Genomic DNA, 17047 nt, shown 5'->3' with positions numbered 1-17047 from the left:
TCAAAGACAATAAAAGGTGCAAGCAACTCAGAAAGGTGCACTTTACCGGATATCCAGTAATCCTCCCCTCATCCCAATTTCAAAGTCTTTGACAAGTTTTCGTGTCACTGTCCCCGTTTAAAAAAAAATAATGTTTTATTTTTGTTTACACTAGAAATAGAATAAGATAAAGTCAATTCAGTATTATTGGACTTGAGAAGCTTTAGTGTTGTTATGGTCTTTTCTTCCCCTTTCAATGCCACTTAATGCATTGATTTTAGGATCCCACAGAATTTGGGAAACATTTTGACAAACTTCTCTTACTAGTTATGAACTTAATTGACATGGACATATTTTTGAGGGCCACAATTTAGCATTTCCTGCTTTACAAAGGCTAAACACAGAGGCCTAAATTTAAAATATTTTCTTTTAATTGGTATCACTGTGAAGAGTTTAGACCAGTGAGTAGGAAGCAATAGTATTTATTAATATAAATTTCAGATTTACAATATTTTCTGTTAGTTTTGCAGATACACCTTATATTCATTCAACAGATACTAACTGGCTGCTATATACTAAGTACTGTTCACCAGCGAACTTCTCTTTCTGGCAATGATTCTTTTTGTTTTTATTTTGCTTGCTTATTTGTTAATTTATTTTATTGATATATAATTGACATACAATTTTTATTAGTTTCAGGTATACAATTTGATAATATTTCAGGCATACAGCATTATAATATTTTCTACACATGGAAATGGGCAGTAATTAAGTGATTAAGTCATAGTATGCCCTTTTAACTTTGTGTGTGTTTGTGTGTGCATGCATTCATTTAAAATTTCTGACCAGGAAAAAAGTGGTGAGAAACATATCGGACACTAGGGAGCTAAAGCTTCAATTACAATGGAAATAATTTGAACTGTAAAGAATCTGAGCACATAACTGAGTGGGAGGTAATCTGATATGTGTAGCTGGGAACTGGGCAGGAGGTAGAAGGCTTTGTGTTTACGAATGCATAGTTTAAAACAGAGTTTACCTTTAAAAATGTATTCATTCACTAAAAATTTTACATCGCAAAATTTCTTATTTACAAAAATATTTCTTTAAGATCACTTTTTTCTGTTGAATTGCCTTCATTGTGGTCTTCAGGTGGTGAAACATTAAACAGTAATTGTAAATAACAGGTGACTTTGACAAAACTCACAGAATGTTGATTAAGATGAACATGAATCCAGTAACACAGGAGTCCACTGAATATAAAGATAAGCCCATAGACATGCTCCATTTTAGGAGTTTTAATCAACGGCGTCAAAATCAGAAACAAAGATATAGCTATGGATCCAAATATAAATGGCAAAGGCACCTGAAAGTTAAAAAAACAAACAAAAAATTAAGATTAGTGATGACATTGTCTAAAAGTTTCTATAAACAACATGAGAAAAATCTCTTTCTTTTGGAGCAAGTGTTTCCAAACACCAGAGAGAAAACTACAAATATATTTTCAAATATATTTAGAGGGAGAATGTCAGTATTACATTGTAAAAAGTAAATCAAAGGCAGATTGAATGGAAAAAAGTAAAACTATTTAATTTTATTCATTTTGTACTTATCAAGAATGCCTACCCTAGCCATAAGATATTGTTATTTATTTTCTAAGAGTAGTGCTTTATTTTCAAGCATATAAAAAATACATTTAGGCATCATCATCATAGATAAAAATTATCTGTGTCATCCCAGTATTAGTCACTGAAGCACTTCTACTTTTGGGAATATGGAAACCCAGTCAAATCATAACTGTAATATTTGTTTATAATGCTTCTTTAATGGGGTATGTGCCAGTCTTTCTTAGTGGAGCATCAAGTAATAGAAATAGCAGGAACGCTGGAATCAGAAAAGTTTGGTTAGAAATGTAACCTCTGGTATTTTAACTGCTCATTCTTTTGAGAAGTATTCACTGAAATTCTAAATGGCACAAGCTGTGCTATGGATTATTGTTATTGTTGTTTAGTTGCTAAGTTGTGTTTGACTCTTTGTAACTTCATGGGGCTATAGCCCGCTGGGCCCCTCTGTCCATTATGGCATTTCCCAGGCAAGAATACTGGAGTGGGTTGCCATTTCCTTCTCCAGAGATACTTAAAATGGATGAAGAAGATTCTTTTCCATGGAACTCAGTGCCAGAATCTAGCAGTGTAACTGGTCTACCTACTTAATCTGATCTTCAGGCCCATTTGCAGAGAAAGCCAGGAGGTGGCTCCCCAAGTCTCTTTGGTGGTCTCCCCAAGGAGACCCCAAACACTGCATAGCGAGATCTTCAGGGCCCCACGCACCCCCAACCCCTGACAGAAGGATGTGGTGGGTCAGCTGGTGCTAAGGGATAAATACGTTCGGGGTTTTCAATCAAATATTTGTGAAATATGTGTGTTTTGTGTGGAGAAGGAAATGGCAACTTACTCCAGTAGTCTTGCCTCAAACATCCCATGGACAGAGGAGGCTGGTGGGCTACAGTCCATGAGGTTGTAGAGTCAGACACGACTGAGTAACTAAACACACACCATTTAAAGTCTGAGTTTCAAAAAAAAAAAAATGTTGCTCTTAGACCCATTTGCAAAATGAGTTTTTTCTGGTCTTCTAAAGTCTTTGTCAGAACTGCATACAGTGTACTTCAGTAGAATGTGCTCAACAAAATAGCATTTCTTAATTAACCTTATAAAAATAATTTATATACACTTCTTACTCTTCTATGGGACTAAGAAGATTCTTAACAAAAAGATTCATCTTTATTTTTCTGAACTGCCTAGGAAAGTAACTGAAACACAGCAGGTAGTCACTGCATATTTGTTGAATAAATGGATGACTGAAATCCAAGATATTGTTCACTCTTTTCCACATGAAGTGTGGCCAAGAGGCATCCATTTTGGGGCAGAAGAAAGTCAAGATTGTCTAAACTAGTGTTTCTTAAAATAGGATCAGTCAACCTCTCTGCATAAGAATCCCCAAGATAATTGATAAATACACAGATTCCTAAGGCCTGACTAAGATCTAGTAAATTAGAACCCCTGGAGTGAGTCTGGGAATTTGGATTTCAGTAAACATACTCAAGTGGTTTTACGGTCAGTGGCATGACATAAGGGACTATCATTTTATTTTCCACACAATCTCTACAACCAGGAAGTATCTTAACTATATTGACCACTGGATTATAATTAGAACACAATTAAAGAGTAAGACAGAGACTACTTGGGGGCCTCCCTGGCAGTCCAGTGGTTAAGAATCCACTTTCCAATGCAGGGCATGTGGGTTTGGTCACTGGTCAGGGAATTAAGATCCCACATGCCAGGGGATGTAAGCCGGCACGTGGCAACTAGAGAAAGCCCATGCACGGCAATGAAGACACAGCACAGTCAAGAAACAAAACAAAACAAAATATTACAAAGACTGTTTGGTGCCTTTTAGGATTTACATTATAGCAAGGTATGGCTTATTTTATACCAAGGCAAAATAAATGAAAATAAGAAAGAGAAATGAGGGAAATAAATATGGGTAAAGAAGGAATTTTTTCTTGCCATGTAGCCCCATATAGATTCTGGAAGCAGGCCACCAAAAGGCATAGGCTAAACCGTTGTTTAGAAGAGGCCCAAGTGTTCCTGATGCTAAAATCAGAGAAAATTTCCTCAGTGGATCTTTTATAGAATAAAGATTTCATCACTATCTTTTCAGTAAATATAACAAAATTTTGGTTTCTGAAATTACAATGTGTGGTTTAAACCTGATCCCTGATCCTTTCCACTAGGGTAATTTTACCTAGTCTCTGAGCTCCACGATTTTCCTGAAGTTAAGTGGAGGAAAACTAAGAAAATCTATGCCAGTTGTTTGACCTGAATAGGTCATGCTCACGCCTCCTTCTAATACACTTCCTACACTATTGTCAGAATGGTCTTTTTTTTCAAATGAGAGTTTGATTTTGTTTCTTTTGCATATAGTTGCTTGCATGCATGCTCAGTCGCTCAGTCGTGTCCAGCTCTTTGTGACCAGCCAGGCTTCTCTGTCCGTGGAATTCTCCAGCCAAGAATACTGGGGTGAGTAGCCATTTCCTACTCCAGGGATCTCCCTGACCCAGGGATCTAACCCACATCTGCTGCATTGGCAGGCGGACTCTTTACCACTGTGCCACCTGGGAAGCGTATGGTGGCTTAGGTAGTTCATTACTCATCCAGGCATACCCCTCTGAGGGGGCAACAGGGAGCTGATTCTAGCTTGTGCTCTGCTCACCAGGCTCTGTGTCTGGACATGGAGCTGTGTCTGCCTAGAAGCAGGGGTGCTTTATTACTTTTTGCACAAAGACACTTTAGGAACCTACAGTAGCCCTGCCGACATTACCTAGAGGATGGTGGTTCCATTTTGTTAGTTAAGTTCAGGTTCTAAATTTTTAGAATCAACTAAACTGAGGCTTAGATTATCATCTTCTTGGATAAAATGAAGACCTTCCAAGGACATACTCAAGAAGAGAATGCCATGTCATGGGTCATGGGTCGACAAGGGCTGACATTGGGTCATGGACTGAGGGGATGCTTTTGAACAGGGCCAGGATTCTTCCCCCAAAAGTGTTATTGCCTAACTCCTGAAAGATGATGAAAAGGATAACATTTATCTTCCTCATAGAGTATCAGTTTTGACATTATACTCTAAAAAAATCAAACCAATTGCACCCCATACGGCCAATTACACATTCAGTTCAGCTCAGTTACTCAGTCGTGTCTGACTCTTCGTGACCCCATGAATCTCAGCATGCCAGGCCTCCCTGTCCATCACCAACTCCCGGAGTTTACTCAAACTCATGTTCATTGAGTTGGTGATGCCATCCAACCATCTCATCTTCTCTCGTCCCCTTCTCCTCCCGCCTTCAATCTTTCCCAGCATAGTAAGCTGGGCAATGGAGGTTTGGTTCAGATGTTTCAAAGTTTGACTCATGATTGGTTAGAAGCATCCCATATAGAATAAAAAAAGGCTTCTCTGGTCTCTCAGATGGTAAAGAATCTACCTGCACTGCTGGAGACCTGGGTTCGATTCCTGGGTTACGAAGATCCCCTGGAGAAGGAAATGGCAACCCACTCCAGTATTCTTGCCTGGGAAATCCCACGGACAGAAGAGCCTGGCAGACTGCAGTCTGTGTGGTTGCAAAGAGTCGGACACGACTCAGTGACTAACACTTAACATAGAATAAAAATTATATTCTTAAAAAGAGAATAGAAGTTTAATATTAAGTTTTTAGACTTGATTTACCTTGTAAGGTCTAGGTAGATTGGGTTCCTGGTACCTTAGTTTAAGTAAACCTATCATATGTAGCCCTCTTAAAAACCATAATGCTAATCCTGAATATCTTATTAAATTGATTAAATCTGAGGTTATAATAACAATGGAAGTTAAGATGATTAGCTGGCTAACAGCCATGGCTGGACAGGAGTGGTTATTGAGCATGGAGAAGATGAAGGGCAGTTGTCCTTCTTGGCTTGCCCTGTAGATCATCCTTGATGCTGACAGCACCGTGCAGCACATGGTGCTAAACACTGAAGTCGAGATTCCAAAAGAAACGACCCATTGCATAGAAGGGATTATTTTGTCCGTCCAGGTGAGAGCAACGGCATCTACAAAAATTTTAGAAAAGTTTCAAAATAGTCAATTTTGACTTTGATTGAAATTATAGCAACAATTCTTCACTTCCTCCTGCATCTATACCTTTGTAATAAATCTTGTAGCTTATTCTAAGAAAGGGAGTCTCTTTACTTATTCTTGAATACAGTTTGACCCTGTGGTCTGTTTTGGCCAGTAGAATGCACATTGGAAGGGGTAGTTTGCCCCTGCATTTCAAACTTTCTAAGACTAGCTTGTGCGTAAGATTTGGGAGGCACTTTTCAGGACTTTTCAGGGCTCAAAGTGTGTTGAAGTGAAAGTAAAGTGAGTGTTAGTCGCTCAGTTGTGTCTGACTCTGTGACCCAATGGATGGTAGCTGGCCAGGATCCTCTGTCCATGAGATTCTCTAGGCAAGAATACTGGAGCGGGTAGCCATTCCCTTCTCCAAGAGATCTTCCCAACCCAGGGATTGAATCCAGGTCTCCTGCACTGCAGGCAGATTCTTTACCATTTGAGACACCAGAGAAGCCCAAGTGTATTGAACTTAGAAACAATCTTATCAGTGGGACATCAGGCAGGAGATAGGCATCTCAATCAGGCTGAAGGGGGTGAGATGACATTGTGGGGGAGGCAGAGAGTATCTGTTGTGGAAACAGTAAGCTGTTTAGAAAGGCTGTTGTGTGGTGAGAGTGTATGTCTGCACAGAGACAGGAGGTGAGAATGGAAAGTTAGGCTTAAGTTAGATCTTGGAGAACCTGCCACGGTCAGCTGAGGAGCTGACACTTGGCCTGAAGGAAGGTGATGATGGAGTGGGAGTGCGCTTAGGAGGAGACGTAAGAAAACAGATGGCGGAACACTTGGGCAGGGAGGTGACAGGATTATATTTGTGTTTTATAGAGCCCCACTCTTTGCGACCCCATGGACTGTAGCCCTCCAGGCTGCACTCTCCATGGGATTCTCCAGGCAAGAGTACCGGAGTGGGTAGCCATTCCCTTCTCTGGGGGATCTTCCCCACCCAGGATTGAACCCAGGTCTTCGGCACTGCAAGCAGATTCTTCACTGTCTGAGCCACGAGGGAAGCCCCTCATAGAATTATTTCTTGAGATTGAGTGGAGGCTGGATAGAAGAAGAAAATTAGAGGTGAGGGTGGAAATTTGGAGGTTGTTGCTGCGAATGAAGTAAGGAAAATAGGGGCCTGGGAAGGAAGAGGAAAGAACACCCGAAGAGATGTGAGTGAGGTGGGTCTTCACAGAACTGGCAGCCTGGCTTGGAAGTGGGGTGAAAGGCAAATTATAGCTCTCCCCTTCAGTTTAATAGTAAAAAAATTCTTCTTCAGCATGTTACTGTATTTCTGTGAGACCAAATTGTGGCAAGGAGCACATTTTTGTTTACTTTTAAAAATTTGTATTTCTCTTTTTCTTTTAGAATCAACACACCATTTTTAGACTAGTCTCAGAGAAGATGCAGAAATACATCTTTTGGTGTTTTTGAGCCACGTAGAGCTTTTGTTTTTTTAAAAATGAATTTCAAAGCTTCTGGTTTTGGAGAAGGCTTTGAGCGCAGATGACAGGAGACTGAGCCTTTGTGACCTCTGCCTCGAGGGCACACCCAGGGCAGGGGATTCAGGTCGCCGGAGTGGCATCATCAGCCCCTCCACGACCACACACACCGCACGTGGTCATAAGCCCCTGTGCCTGTCTGTATGTACAGCATTTTTGTAGTCTACGTTTTTTTTTGATGTGTTATTTGGCCTTTATCCAGAATACTTGAAGAGCTAGTCACTCTCAATAAGTGAATTTTCTAGATAACCAAACTTCTTTCAGGAATAACTATTTTTTAAAAATTAAAATTTGGGGGAATTTTTCCAATATATTTCAAACACTACTCTGCCTTTTTAAAGTACAATGAACATAATTTAACATTTTTTTGGGAAAAAGACCCAATGTTGTCATTAAAAATCATCAGTTAATTCTGTGGAAATATAATTATCAAGTATTAGAAAAATGATTTTTTTCTGATCCTAAGTATAAGGTGCTAATTGTGGAAAATATGAACAGTATAAAAAAAGAAATAAAAATTTCTTATAATCTTACCATTCAGATGGCACCATTTACTATTAACTTTTTATTATATTTCCATTTAGTCATGTCTATATGTATATGTTATAAAATAATATGTATTAATAAAATTTATCACCTGATGTATATTAATATGTATTCATACGATTGCTTGCTTTGCTTTGATTTCATATGCTTATACTGACATACTTTAGTATGGTGATTGAGAACATAGGTTTTGGAGTTAACATGGATTTGAGTCTGTCTGTTTCAATTACGAGCTGGGCAGCTTTGAGCACCATACTTGGTAGAATTGGGAAGAATACATTTTTTGAAGGTACAATCTTATAAACTGCTGTCCAGATTTACAACCCATTGCTAGCAATAACCTGGACAAGAAGCTATCTTTTATCATAAGAAGAGTATGACTGAAACCTACTTTTGAATCTTATTAAGTTTGCTTATTGCTTAACTCCCAGGCACTGCAGTTTCCTCATCTGAAAAAAGAAGACGATACTGCTTGTTCCAAATGACTGTTCTGAGGGTGGCTATCTGGGTGCGCCCCACAGAGTGGAGCGTCTCCGAACAGAGTGTTGCTTCTTTGCCCTCTTGCCTTGCTGGCTTCTGTTTCTCTTTCCCCTCTGTCCTCTGTGTCCCACTCCTCTTTTTCCGCCTCCTTCTCCTCTTTCTCTGTCTGTTTCACAGTCTTTCTTGCTGTTTCACAGTCTTCCAGCCTTTGATTTTGGTCTTTTAGTATGTACTCATCTTTTATAGATTTTTAGATGACTATTTTTCCTTTCCTCATAAAAACCAAAGCAGGAACCCATTGCATTTGTGCTCTTACGGGAGTACTGAACAGATCAGTAGTATATGGGAGTCCTTGTTTATTCAGAACAGACAGTAGTGACTATTTCCTCTTTGTCTAGATACATTCATACCTGCAGAGACGATTTCCTTGGGAGTCAAAACTGCCAGGTAGGATACGTTAGCCAGTAAGTAAACCGCGGCTACCATGGGAATGCCAGTGATCAGAGATTTGGGAATGTTCTTACCAGGATTTTTTATCTCTCCTAAGAAACACAAATAAACTCATCAGAAAAGGACATATTATGAGACTTTTGAAGACTTTGTGATAAAATGTATGAAAAAGTATTACTCATATATCTGTTGTTTCCTCATCTGCTTGACTGTTTCTACGTTGGTCCTGTGCAAGTTTTGCCTGAAAGCTTGGATTTCTCACCATCTTATACTGAAAATCCAATTATCCCAGTCATTTCACGATTATGGGTTTACAGTGATGGAAAAGACTATATAGTACAAGCTACTGTGTGCAAAATGATGAGCTATAAGGATATGTTGTACAGCACACGGAATGTAGCCAATATTTTATAACTATAAATAGAGTATAACCTTTAAAACCCATGAATCATTCTGTTGTACACCTGAAACTTCTACAATATTGTAAATCAACTATGCCTCAATAAAAGAGAGAAAGAAATGAAACAGAGGTGAGAGCAGAGCAGGGGAGAAAGTTTGCATTATATGAGACATGAGAAATGACATTTGAGGGAAGACCAAAGGGAAGGGAGGGAGGGAGATACTTGAAGATCTCAGTAGGGAGCCTTCTATGCAAAGGGAACAGTAGGCGCAGAAGGAAAACAACTCCCTCCCCCACCTAACTGCAGCAGCTTTTTGTGAGCACTTTTATGTCTCTGCCTGTCACAGAGGCTTCCACAGTGTGGTACTGAATACCCGCCATGGCGCTAAGGACATACTGGGCTGTGTCTGCATTTCAAACACAGAGGAAACTGCAGGGTCTCAGAGATGTTAAGAGACTCACCCAAGGTCACAAGTGGTGAGGGAAGGATTTGAAAGCGTTTAGTTTGACACCTGACAGTGACCACAGCGCCCTCCAGCCTGGGTGTAGCTAGATCTCTTGGACCTTGGGGTGATGGGTTTCTTGGACAGAAGGTACAGAGTCCATTTTGACACTTAATCCCAACTTCCTGGATAGAAGGCTTCAGTTGGGAAAATCTTTGAGCTTTGATACATAATAACGTTTTCAAACCAATAGCAGGGATGAGCTCAAATCACCTAACAATGTCAGTTTTTGTCAATTGCAGGGGCCTTATCTCAGGGGAGGAGATACCACAACAACAGTGAATTCTGGAAATTGGCATATTATCTCAAAATTCCTAGACTTCATACTGTTTTTCTTAAAAAGGCAGTTCAGGGAAGTAGTTAAGAACATAGGCTCTGGAGCTAGAGGGCTCGGGGCTTGAACCTGGCCCTAACTCTCACTAGTTGTTGGATCTTGGGAAACAGGCTTTGCAGTTGGCAACGAAGATTACCGGTTCAGATATCTGTGCAAATAAAAAATGTACAGTTGTTAAAGACTGTTTAGTATGTAGCCTGTCTCTTCATCCCACCTGAGATATGTTTCCCCCTTTTTCAGAAGTAGTGTTTCTCTCGTTATCTCTTTCCCTCAAGCAAACGGACCTCTGAGGAATTTCCTTTCTCTCCCTTACTCTCCCAAGCAAGCTTTTCTTTACCTAGGCTTAAGTGTGAACGGAATTCATCTTATGGAATATGAATGAAATAATAAGAGGAAAACAATTCAGAGCCCATTAGGTAATCAAGAGATTGCTTGAATCTACTCAAGTGGTGAAGGAAATTTGTTGTAAGCCATGTAGAAGAGTCTGTCTACCCAAATTCAGATTGGGAAGAAATCAGGAAACGGTGATATGAAATCAATGTTAGGTGACTTGTGAGTTCTCGGGGTCCCCTATTACCATAACAATAGGGTGATGGAACCAGTTTGTGCAAATGCGACCTGAGGTGCTCGGATCCCATGTTCTGTCTGGAGTCTGGGCAGTGTAAGTGACTGTGTGCGCTGGCATCTCCCCCCGGCAGCTTCAGTCACCGGAGAGTGCCCCTGAGCCCGGTGTGAGCAATGACTCTGTAACACGGCAGGCAGATGCTCCCCTCCTCCAGCTTCAGGGAGCAACGGCTGCTGGCTCCCCAGAACTGACCCCTTCTCCTGAGATTTGCCCTTGGCCTTGGGTGGCTCGGCAGGGATGCGTAAGCTGGCTTGCTTAGAAAAACCTACAAGTTTACTTTCTCCCCTCAGAGGCAGCCTCCAGTCGTTGATTAACTGATAAAAGGTACAAAAGTCCATTCCTAAGGCCACTGCTTGGGAACGTTTTGTATTTTTCCTACTCTAGCAGTACTGTCTAATCAAAATATACTGTGAGCCATTTACATACTTTAAAATTTCTAGTGGCTACATAAGTGAAAAACAGGTGAAATGGAATTAATAATATATATTTATCCCCAAATATCCAAAATGTCATCATCGCAGTATGTAACATTTGTAAAAAATTAATGAGCTCTGGACCATGGACAATGTTTTGTTCATTCAAGATTTTGATTTCTGGTGTGTATTTTACATCGGTGGAGCACGTCGGTTTGACTGACTACATTTCAGACGCTCACTGGCTCCATAAGGCTGGTGGCTACCAGGCTGGGCAGTGTGGCTCTGTAGGATCTGGCTGAGGCCAGACTTCAGCTGAAACCACGTCTGCTCAGCAACTCTCCCTTCCCTGTCCTGCTTCCTTCATGCCTCACGGCTGTCTCAGGGAGGTAGATCCTCAACAAAGTGTTGCCACAAGGATCCCCATCTCAGGCTTTGCTTCGCATTAACCCAATATAAGATGGGAATGTTTCAAATTAAATGCAATAATAATCAGCCCCGACACCATTTATTTTCTGCTAAATTATACGAATTGTGCCAGTGTCTAATTTTTATGAGAATCTGGCATGTGAGATCATCTGAAAGAACAGCCTTGTTACTTAGATTTGAAACGTAAATGAATTTTCAGATGTGCGATTTAATGTTGCAAGTATAGGAGACATTAAGTTTATAAACCATATTTAAGTGTTTAAGGAAATAAAATTCATCTTATATGAGGCAATGTTTTAGCATTACGGGATATGATATTAGAAAGATTTTTCAAGTCACACATTTAAAATGCTTAAAAATTAAATACATTTTAACACACAACTGAAAGAGTTTAAAAGAATGAGGTTATATTCTTTAGTGAAATTTAATATGTTCAATATATTAGTCAACCACTTAATACAAGAAAAAGTGAATTTTATGTAAAATATTTAGTTTTACATATGTATATCATTATTTATAAGTTAGTGGTTTTTGAAAACTTATGATTTTGAATTTATACTGTAAGAAAATTGACTAATAATTTTAACTCCAACTTTGGGAAGTTCTAAAACTCACATTAACATCTAACACGGAATTTTTTTTTTTCTTTAAGAAGGGAAGAGTGAAAGATAAGAAAAATTTAACCTGTGCCAACGTAACAGTTCTTTCTTCTTCATCCTGCCTTTTCCCCACCATAGTTCAGATAAACAGCATCCTTTATAAAGAGTCCTTTGCGAATACTGTCTCTTGGTTCAGCCTGGCTGTTTTTAATATGGAAAATTCCTTGTCCTCCCAAACAAATCCCAACTTTGCTCAGATCCTTAGGACCAGGGAGTATTATAAAATTTTAAGTATGTCCAGGGAAGTAGTAGACTCTTTAGGTTGTGTTTCCTGCCTTATTCCTGTCTTCAGCGTGAGCTGAGACCAGGGCCTCTGATTTCCAATCATAGGAGAGGGGATCTGCCTGCTTAGACTTCCTGCTTGGTGTCCCATAAAGCGAAGGAAGATTAGGCCTCATGAGCCTTTTTTTTCTTCCATGTGTGTACAACATCAGTTTCTGGAGGACTAGCATGGATTCTTGAGGGTGAATGAAGTCTGTCATTGACTTCCATCTTGCAGCAACTTAAGCAAGAGAATGGGTGCTTCAGGCTCACCAGTCCTCAAAAAGTCCCCCTTTCCCCCTGAAACTGACATACAGTACCCCACCCCTCACATCCACAGTTTCATGATCCGTGGTTTCGTTTACATGCAGTTAACCACGATCTGAAAATATTAAATGGAACATTCCAGAAATAAACAATTTAGAAATTTTAAATCACATGCCATTCTGAGTATCATGGTGAAATCGCACGTCATCCTTCTTGTCCTTCCCAGGATGGGAATCACCCCTTTTTCTAGGGTCCACGCTGTATATGTGTTGATTCGATCCCTTAGTATAGGAAAAAGCATAGTATATGTAGGATTCAATATTATCCATGGTTTCAGGCAGCTACTGGGGATCTTAGAACAAATCCGCCATACATAAGGGGAAATTACTGTATATTGCAACATGCTCAATGTCAGGAGGAGGGTTTCTAAGTATGTATGTGAATTCTGTCTCTGAAAAGTTCCTCTAATAGGCAGCCAATCAGGGTGTTGCTCTGGCCAAAAGTGAATTTGTCTGGGGCAACCTTGTGTGCAGCACTGGGGAACTAGACTTTTCAAGTCCGCTTTCAGGTCTTTGGAAGAGGAGTGGATGCAAATCTAAGCTAGTGGGGTCATTATACTGCAGCTTTCTCTAAGGGTCAACCAAAACTGCAGCTATCTATTTCTCCTCCTAAATTCCGTTCACTAACAATGGGAATGCTGGGCAGATAATGAAATCTGAGGCTCTCTTAAATTTCTCCCAATATTAATGTGTTTTATGTGATCCTGATTTTCTAAACAGCATACCATGGTTCCTTGCAAAAGGATCGTTCCTTGCAAAAGTCACACAAGTCTGGTTATAGAAGCAGAGACCTTTTGTCCTTGCGTGGATAGAACTCAAGTCCAACAATTTTCTACATCACTAGAGACTTCTTTGAATATTGTCAGACCTGCTACTGAGATGGCTGCACTCATGGCTTTGAGACTTAATGAAAGTGAAAGTCACTCAGTTGCGTCCGATTCTGCAACCCCATGGACTATAGACTCCATGGAATTCTCCAGGCTAGAATACTGGAGTGGGTAGCCTTTCCCTTCTCCAGGGGATCTTCTCATCCCAGGGATCGAACCCAGGTCTCCTGCACTGCAGGCAGATTCTTTACCAGCTGAGCTACTGCTTCTGCTGCTAAGTTGCTTCAGTCGTGTCTGACTCTGTGTGATCCCATGGACAGCAGCCCACCAGACTCCTCTGCCCACGGGATTCTTTACACAAGAATACTGGAGTGTGTTGCCATTTCCTTCTCCAAGCTGCACCACAAGGAGACCTAATAAAATTTCTTATTTCAGAATTAAATATAAAAGGATGTCTAGTGGTGCTTGGGATTCAGTGTTATTCCTTCAGGAGGCCCTGGCACAAGAATCTAGATGCAAGCTGTCTATTCTGTTTATATTTGGTCAGGAATACGACAGCTCAGAAACTCTGAGAACCAAACCTGAGGGAGCTAGTTCTTTCTAGCCAGGATCACCCTATTTTGATATATTGAAGAAGCCAGATCTCTAAATTTGGCAAGTTAATGAAGTGCTGGTTCTGATAGCCAGCCCCATTCAGTTAGCCCCAAGTTCTGACCCTATTACTTCACTCCCAGCATTCGACCTTCAGCTCTGAGAGTCAGACCTGGCTGAGTGACTGAGCACACACTACTACTCTGCAGATCTGGAAAATTTCACTGGACCTTTCAAACACAGCCATATTCACCTGAGGTTGCTCACATTTCTCTGACCAGCTCCAGTTGTGAGATTCTTGTCCTTAATTCAAGGTTTTACTTGTTTGATGACAAATTAGACCAGGGAGCAGGAGGAGAATGAGATGAGTGTTCCAAACAGAACTGAAGTCTCAAGCAGCACTGTGCTGTGTCTTTAGGTAATGATCACTATCAGGAACACGTCTGCTTGCTCCCGTGCGATGCTTTTCTTTAGAAGGGGTGCTCCAACATCTGGGTATTTAATTTTGCAGAACCGACCACTGCCCCCACCAACTGACCAGGGGACCTCTGGAGGATGCAGTTGCACAAGCAGTGACCTGTGAAACTGCCTCCATGTCTATCCAGAATTTCCACGTAGCACTCAGACACCTTTTAATGGCCAAGCTAGCAGCAAGGTGATTATGTCATAATTAATTTGTGCTAGATAAATTCAGGTCTCATCATTATTTGAAAAACCTTGATATTTAAAAATCCATTCATTTTACAGTGAGAAATTTCAACATTACATCTGCCAACTAAAAAAGAAAATGTTAAAGTACTTAATCATATCAACTATAAAATTTTAGTAATCTACATGATTGAACAAAGCATCTCATTGACCAACATAAAAAACATAAAAAGTAACATAAAAGTTTCAGTAATTCAAAGATTGAGAATTTGTATAAAGCTTTTGTTTAGAATTTTATACAACTTTGGTATTTAATATATCCTTAATATTTTATATTCCTATAATTTTATAACCAAAAAGTAATATAAAGAATTATTTTCTGTTTAGTTCTTTTGTTTACTCTAGAGAGCTGTGCAAGTATTACCAAAATCTTTTGGTGCCATGACGTCAGAGGCAACAGTGCGCCCTGCAGAAACAACAGCACATATAAACGGAAGCATTGATATTACGCCAGTCCTCGTAATTGTGAAGAATGGGAAACATTTCAAGTATCCACTATTGTGAAAGTGCAGCAAAGCCATTCTAAGGAATATTATGCAGCAGTTGAAAGAATGTGTTAGGTGACTAAGAAGTACTATGGAAAGTTCTCTAAGACATACTGTGGAATCAAAATTAGGTTGCAGCATTTTACCAGTGCAGTAGGGGATGTGTAAAATCTGTTTCATTTTTTAAAAATTAACATTATTAACATATTTCTAATATAATTGATATTTAACTCAAAATGTCTTGAAAAATTGCTAGAATAAATTACAGTAGAATCTAAGAGTGATCTTTTCTCCAGCAAACTTTTCCCAAGTTTGTTTAAACGGGATGACCAGAAAAGCACTAAATTCTAAGTATTTTACGTAGATAATTATCTACCAAGGCTTAATGATGATTAAACTGTGCCACTTGCATGGAGTACAGAGCAGAGTCAATTCACTTTCTCCCAAAGAAACAGATTGGATATTGTCTTTCTCCAGACGGTTGCAGACAAAACTTTATGCCTACAGCAGAAGTATGTCAGAAAGAGATTTACCTGCCATGCTGTTCAGGATTGATGTGCCAGAGTACGCAAACAATCCTTGTAGGAAGGCTTCTGCAATCTGTGAGACATCAGGAAGCTCAGCGTCCAAAGCGTTCTCGAACCTGGCCACATTCTCCCTTTCCCCCATCCCTAACAGCACAATCCCAGTGAAGCAAATGAAGCAGAGGACAGTCATCTTCGCCAAAGTACTGACAGTTTGAAGCCAAGCCACCGTTTGCACCCCTCGAGCATTTAGGAGTCCCAAAGACCACAAGACAGCCAATGCTAGACACCTCTTTGGTAGCTCTGGAGCTGGGCACCCGGCGTAGAAAGGCTGAATTGTATAGGTAGATAACAACAAGCTTTCAGTAGCTAGCCTTAAGGGATGAGTAAATAGTTTGATCCAAAGATTGAGGAAAGCAACGGAGGATCCAAGAGATCTTTTGAGGAAATAATACTGTGCTCCACTTATAGGGAAGGTCGTCCCCAGCTCTGCGTGGCTGAGAGCGGAGATCAAAGTCAGTACCGCACAAGCCGCCCAGATACTCAGGGAGACAGCCACATTCAGTGAGGAATATTTTAATACCCCTTTCGGAGACACAAAGATTCCTGCCCCTATTGTGGCGCTTAAGATTAAAATGTTTCCTCGGAAGAATCCTATTGCCCTTAGGAGCTGCATGCTTTTGCCTTTCCCCTGTTTGTTTTCTTAGTCCTGGAGAGTAAGTCTGAAATCTCGCGTGGATTGCTAACTCTTATGCATTCCTCTCACGGTGCTTCTGCACCATGTTTTCGGGATTTAGCCATGGTCCTTACATAAGCATTTTATTACTGCACTTAACTTGGTTTTAAAAATGATTAACTTGTGAAGAGTTCTAAAATCGTGTGGCCTCTCTGAAGGCCCAAGTTAAAATGTTCCACACGTTAATTATTTAAAAATTCAGTTACGCCTGTTGACGGTTGCACAATACTCTGAATGTGATTACTGCCACTGAATTGCACACTTCAGAGTGATCAAAGTGGCACACGTTGTGTTCTCTGCATTTTGCCACAAGTTTTAAAGAGTCATAATTAAAAAAAAAAACAACCATACAACTCACTCTAAATGGGTGAGTCATATGGTATATGAATTATATCTCTACCATACGCATCCTTGAGGGAAGTTTTGCCCTGAACTGAACTTACTGCAACTGGAGATAAATGAGGTTTCTATCACTGATTCCTGATGCAAGGATGTTCCTAAGCATGCAATAACTGGCTGTCTGGATTATCTATTGTGTAACTTGTAGTTTTGGAATTAGAGCTTCGCATTAGAAAAGGAACTGA

General features: G+C 40.1%; 1 protein-coding gene across 1 annotated transcript; it reads right to left on the bottom strand.

Annotated features, from left to right (window-relative positions):
* Window positions 1-677: 677 nt before the first annotated feature.
* LOC102413134 (solute carrier family 7 member 13) lies at window positions 678-16531 on the bottom strand. The gene is made up of 4 exons (XM_006077404.4): window positions 15737-16531; window positions 8603-8734; window positions 5260-5621; window positions 678-1342 (listed from the first exon to the last, which is right to left on the bottom strand). The coding sequence occupies exons 1-4, from the start codon at window positions 16401-16403 to the stop codon at window positions 1067-1069; spliced, it is 1437 nt and encodes a 478-aa protein (XP_006077466.1). The 5' UTR covers window positions 16404-16531; the 3' UTR covers window positions 678-1066.
* Window positions 16532-17047: the final 516 nt, after the last annotated feature.

The sequence above is a fragment of the Bubalus bubalis genome, chromosome 15 (genome assembly GCF_019923935.1).
Source record: "Bubalus bubalis isolate 160015118507 breed Murrah chromosome 15, NDDB_SH_1, whole genome shotgun sequence".
NCBI classification, from domain to species: domain Eukaryota; kingdom Metazoa; phylum Chordata; class Mammalia; order Artiodactyla; family Bovidae; genus Bubalus; species Bubalus bubalis.
The sequence above is the reverse complement of the archived record's forward strand: the minus strand, read 5'-3'. Positions and strand labels throughout refer to the sequence as shown.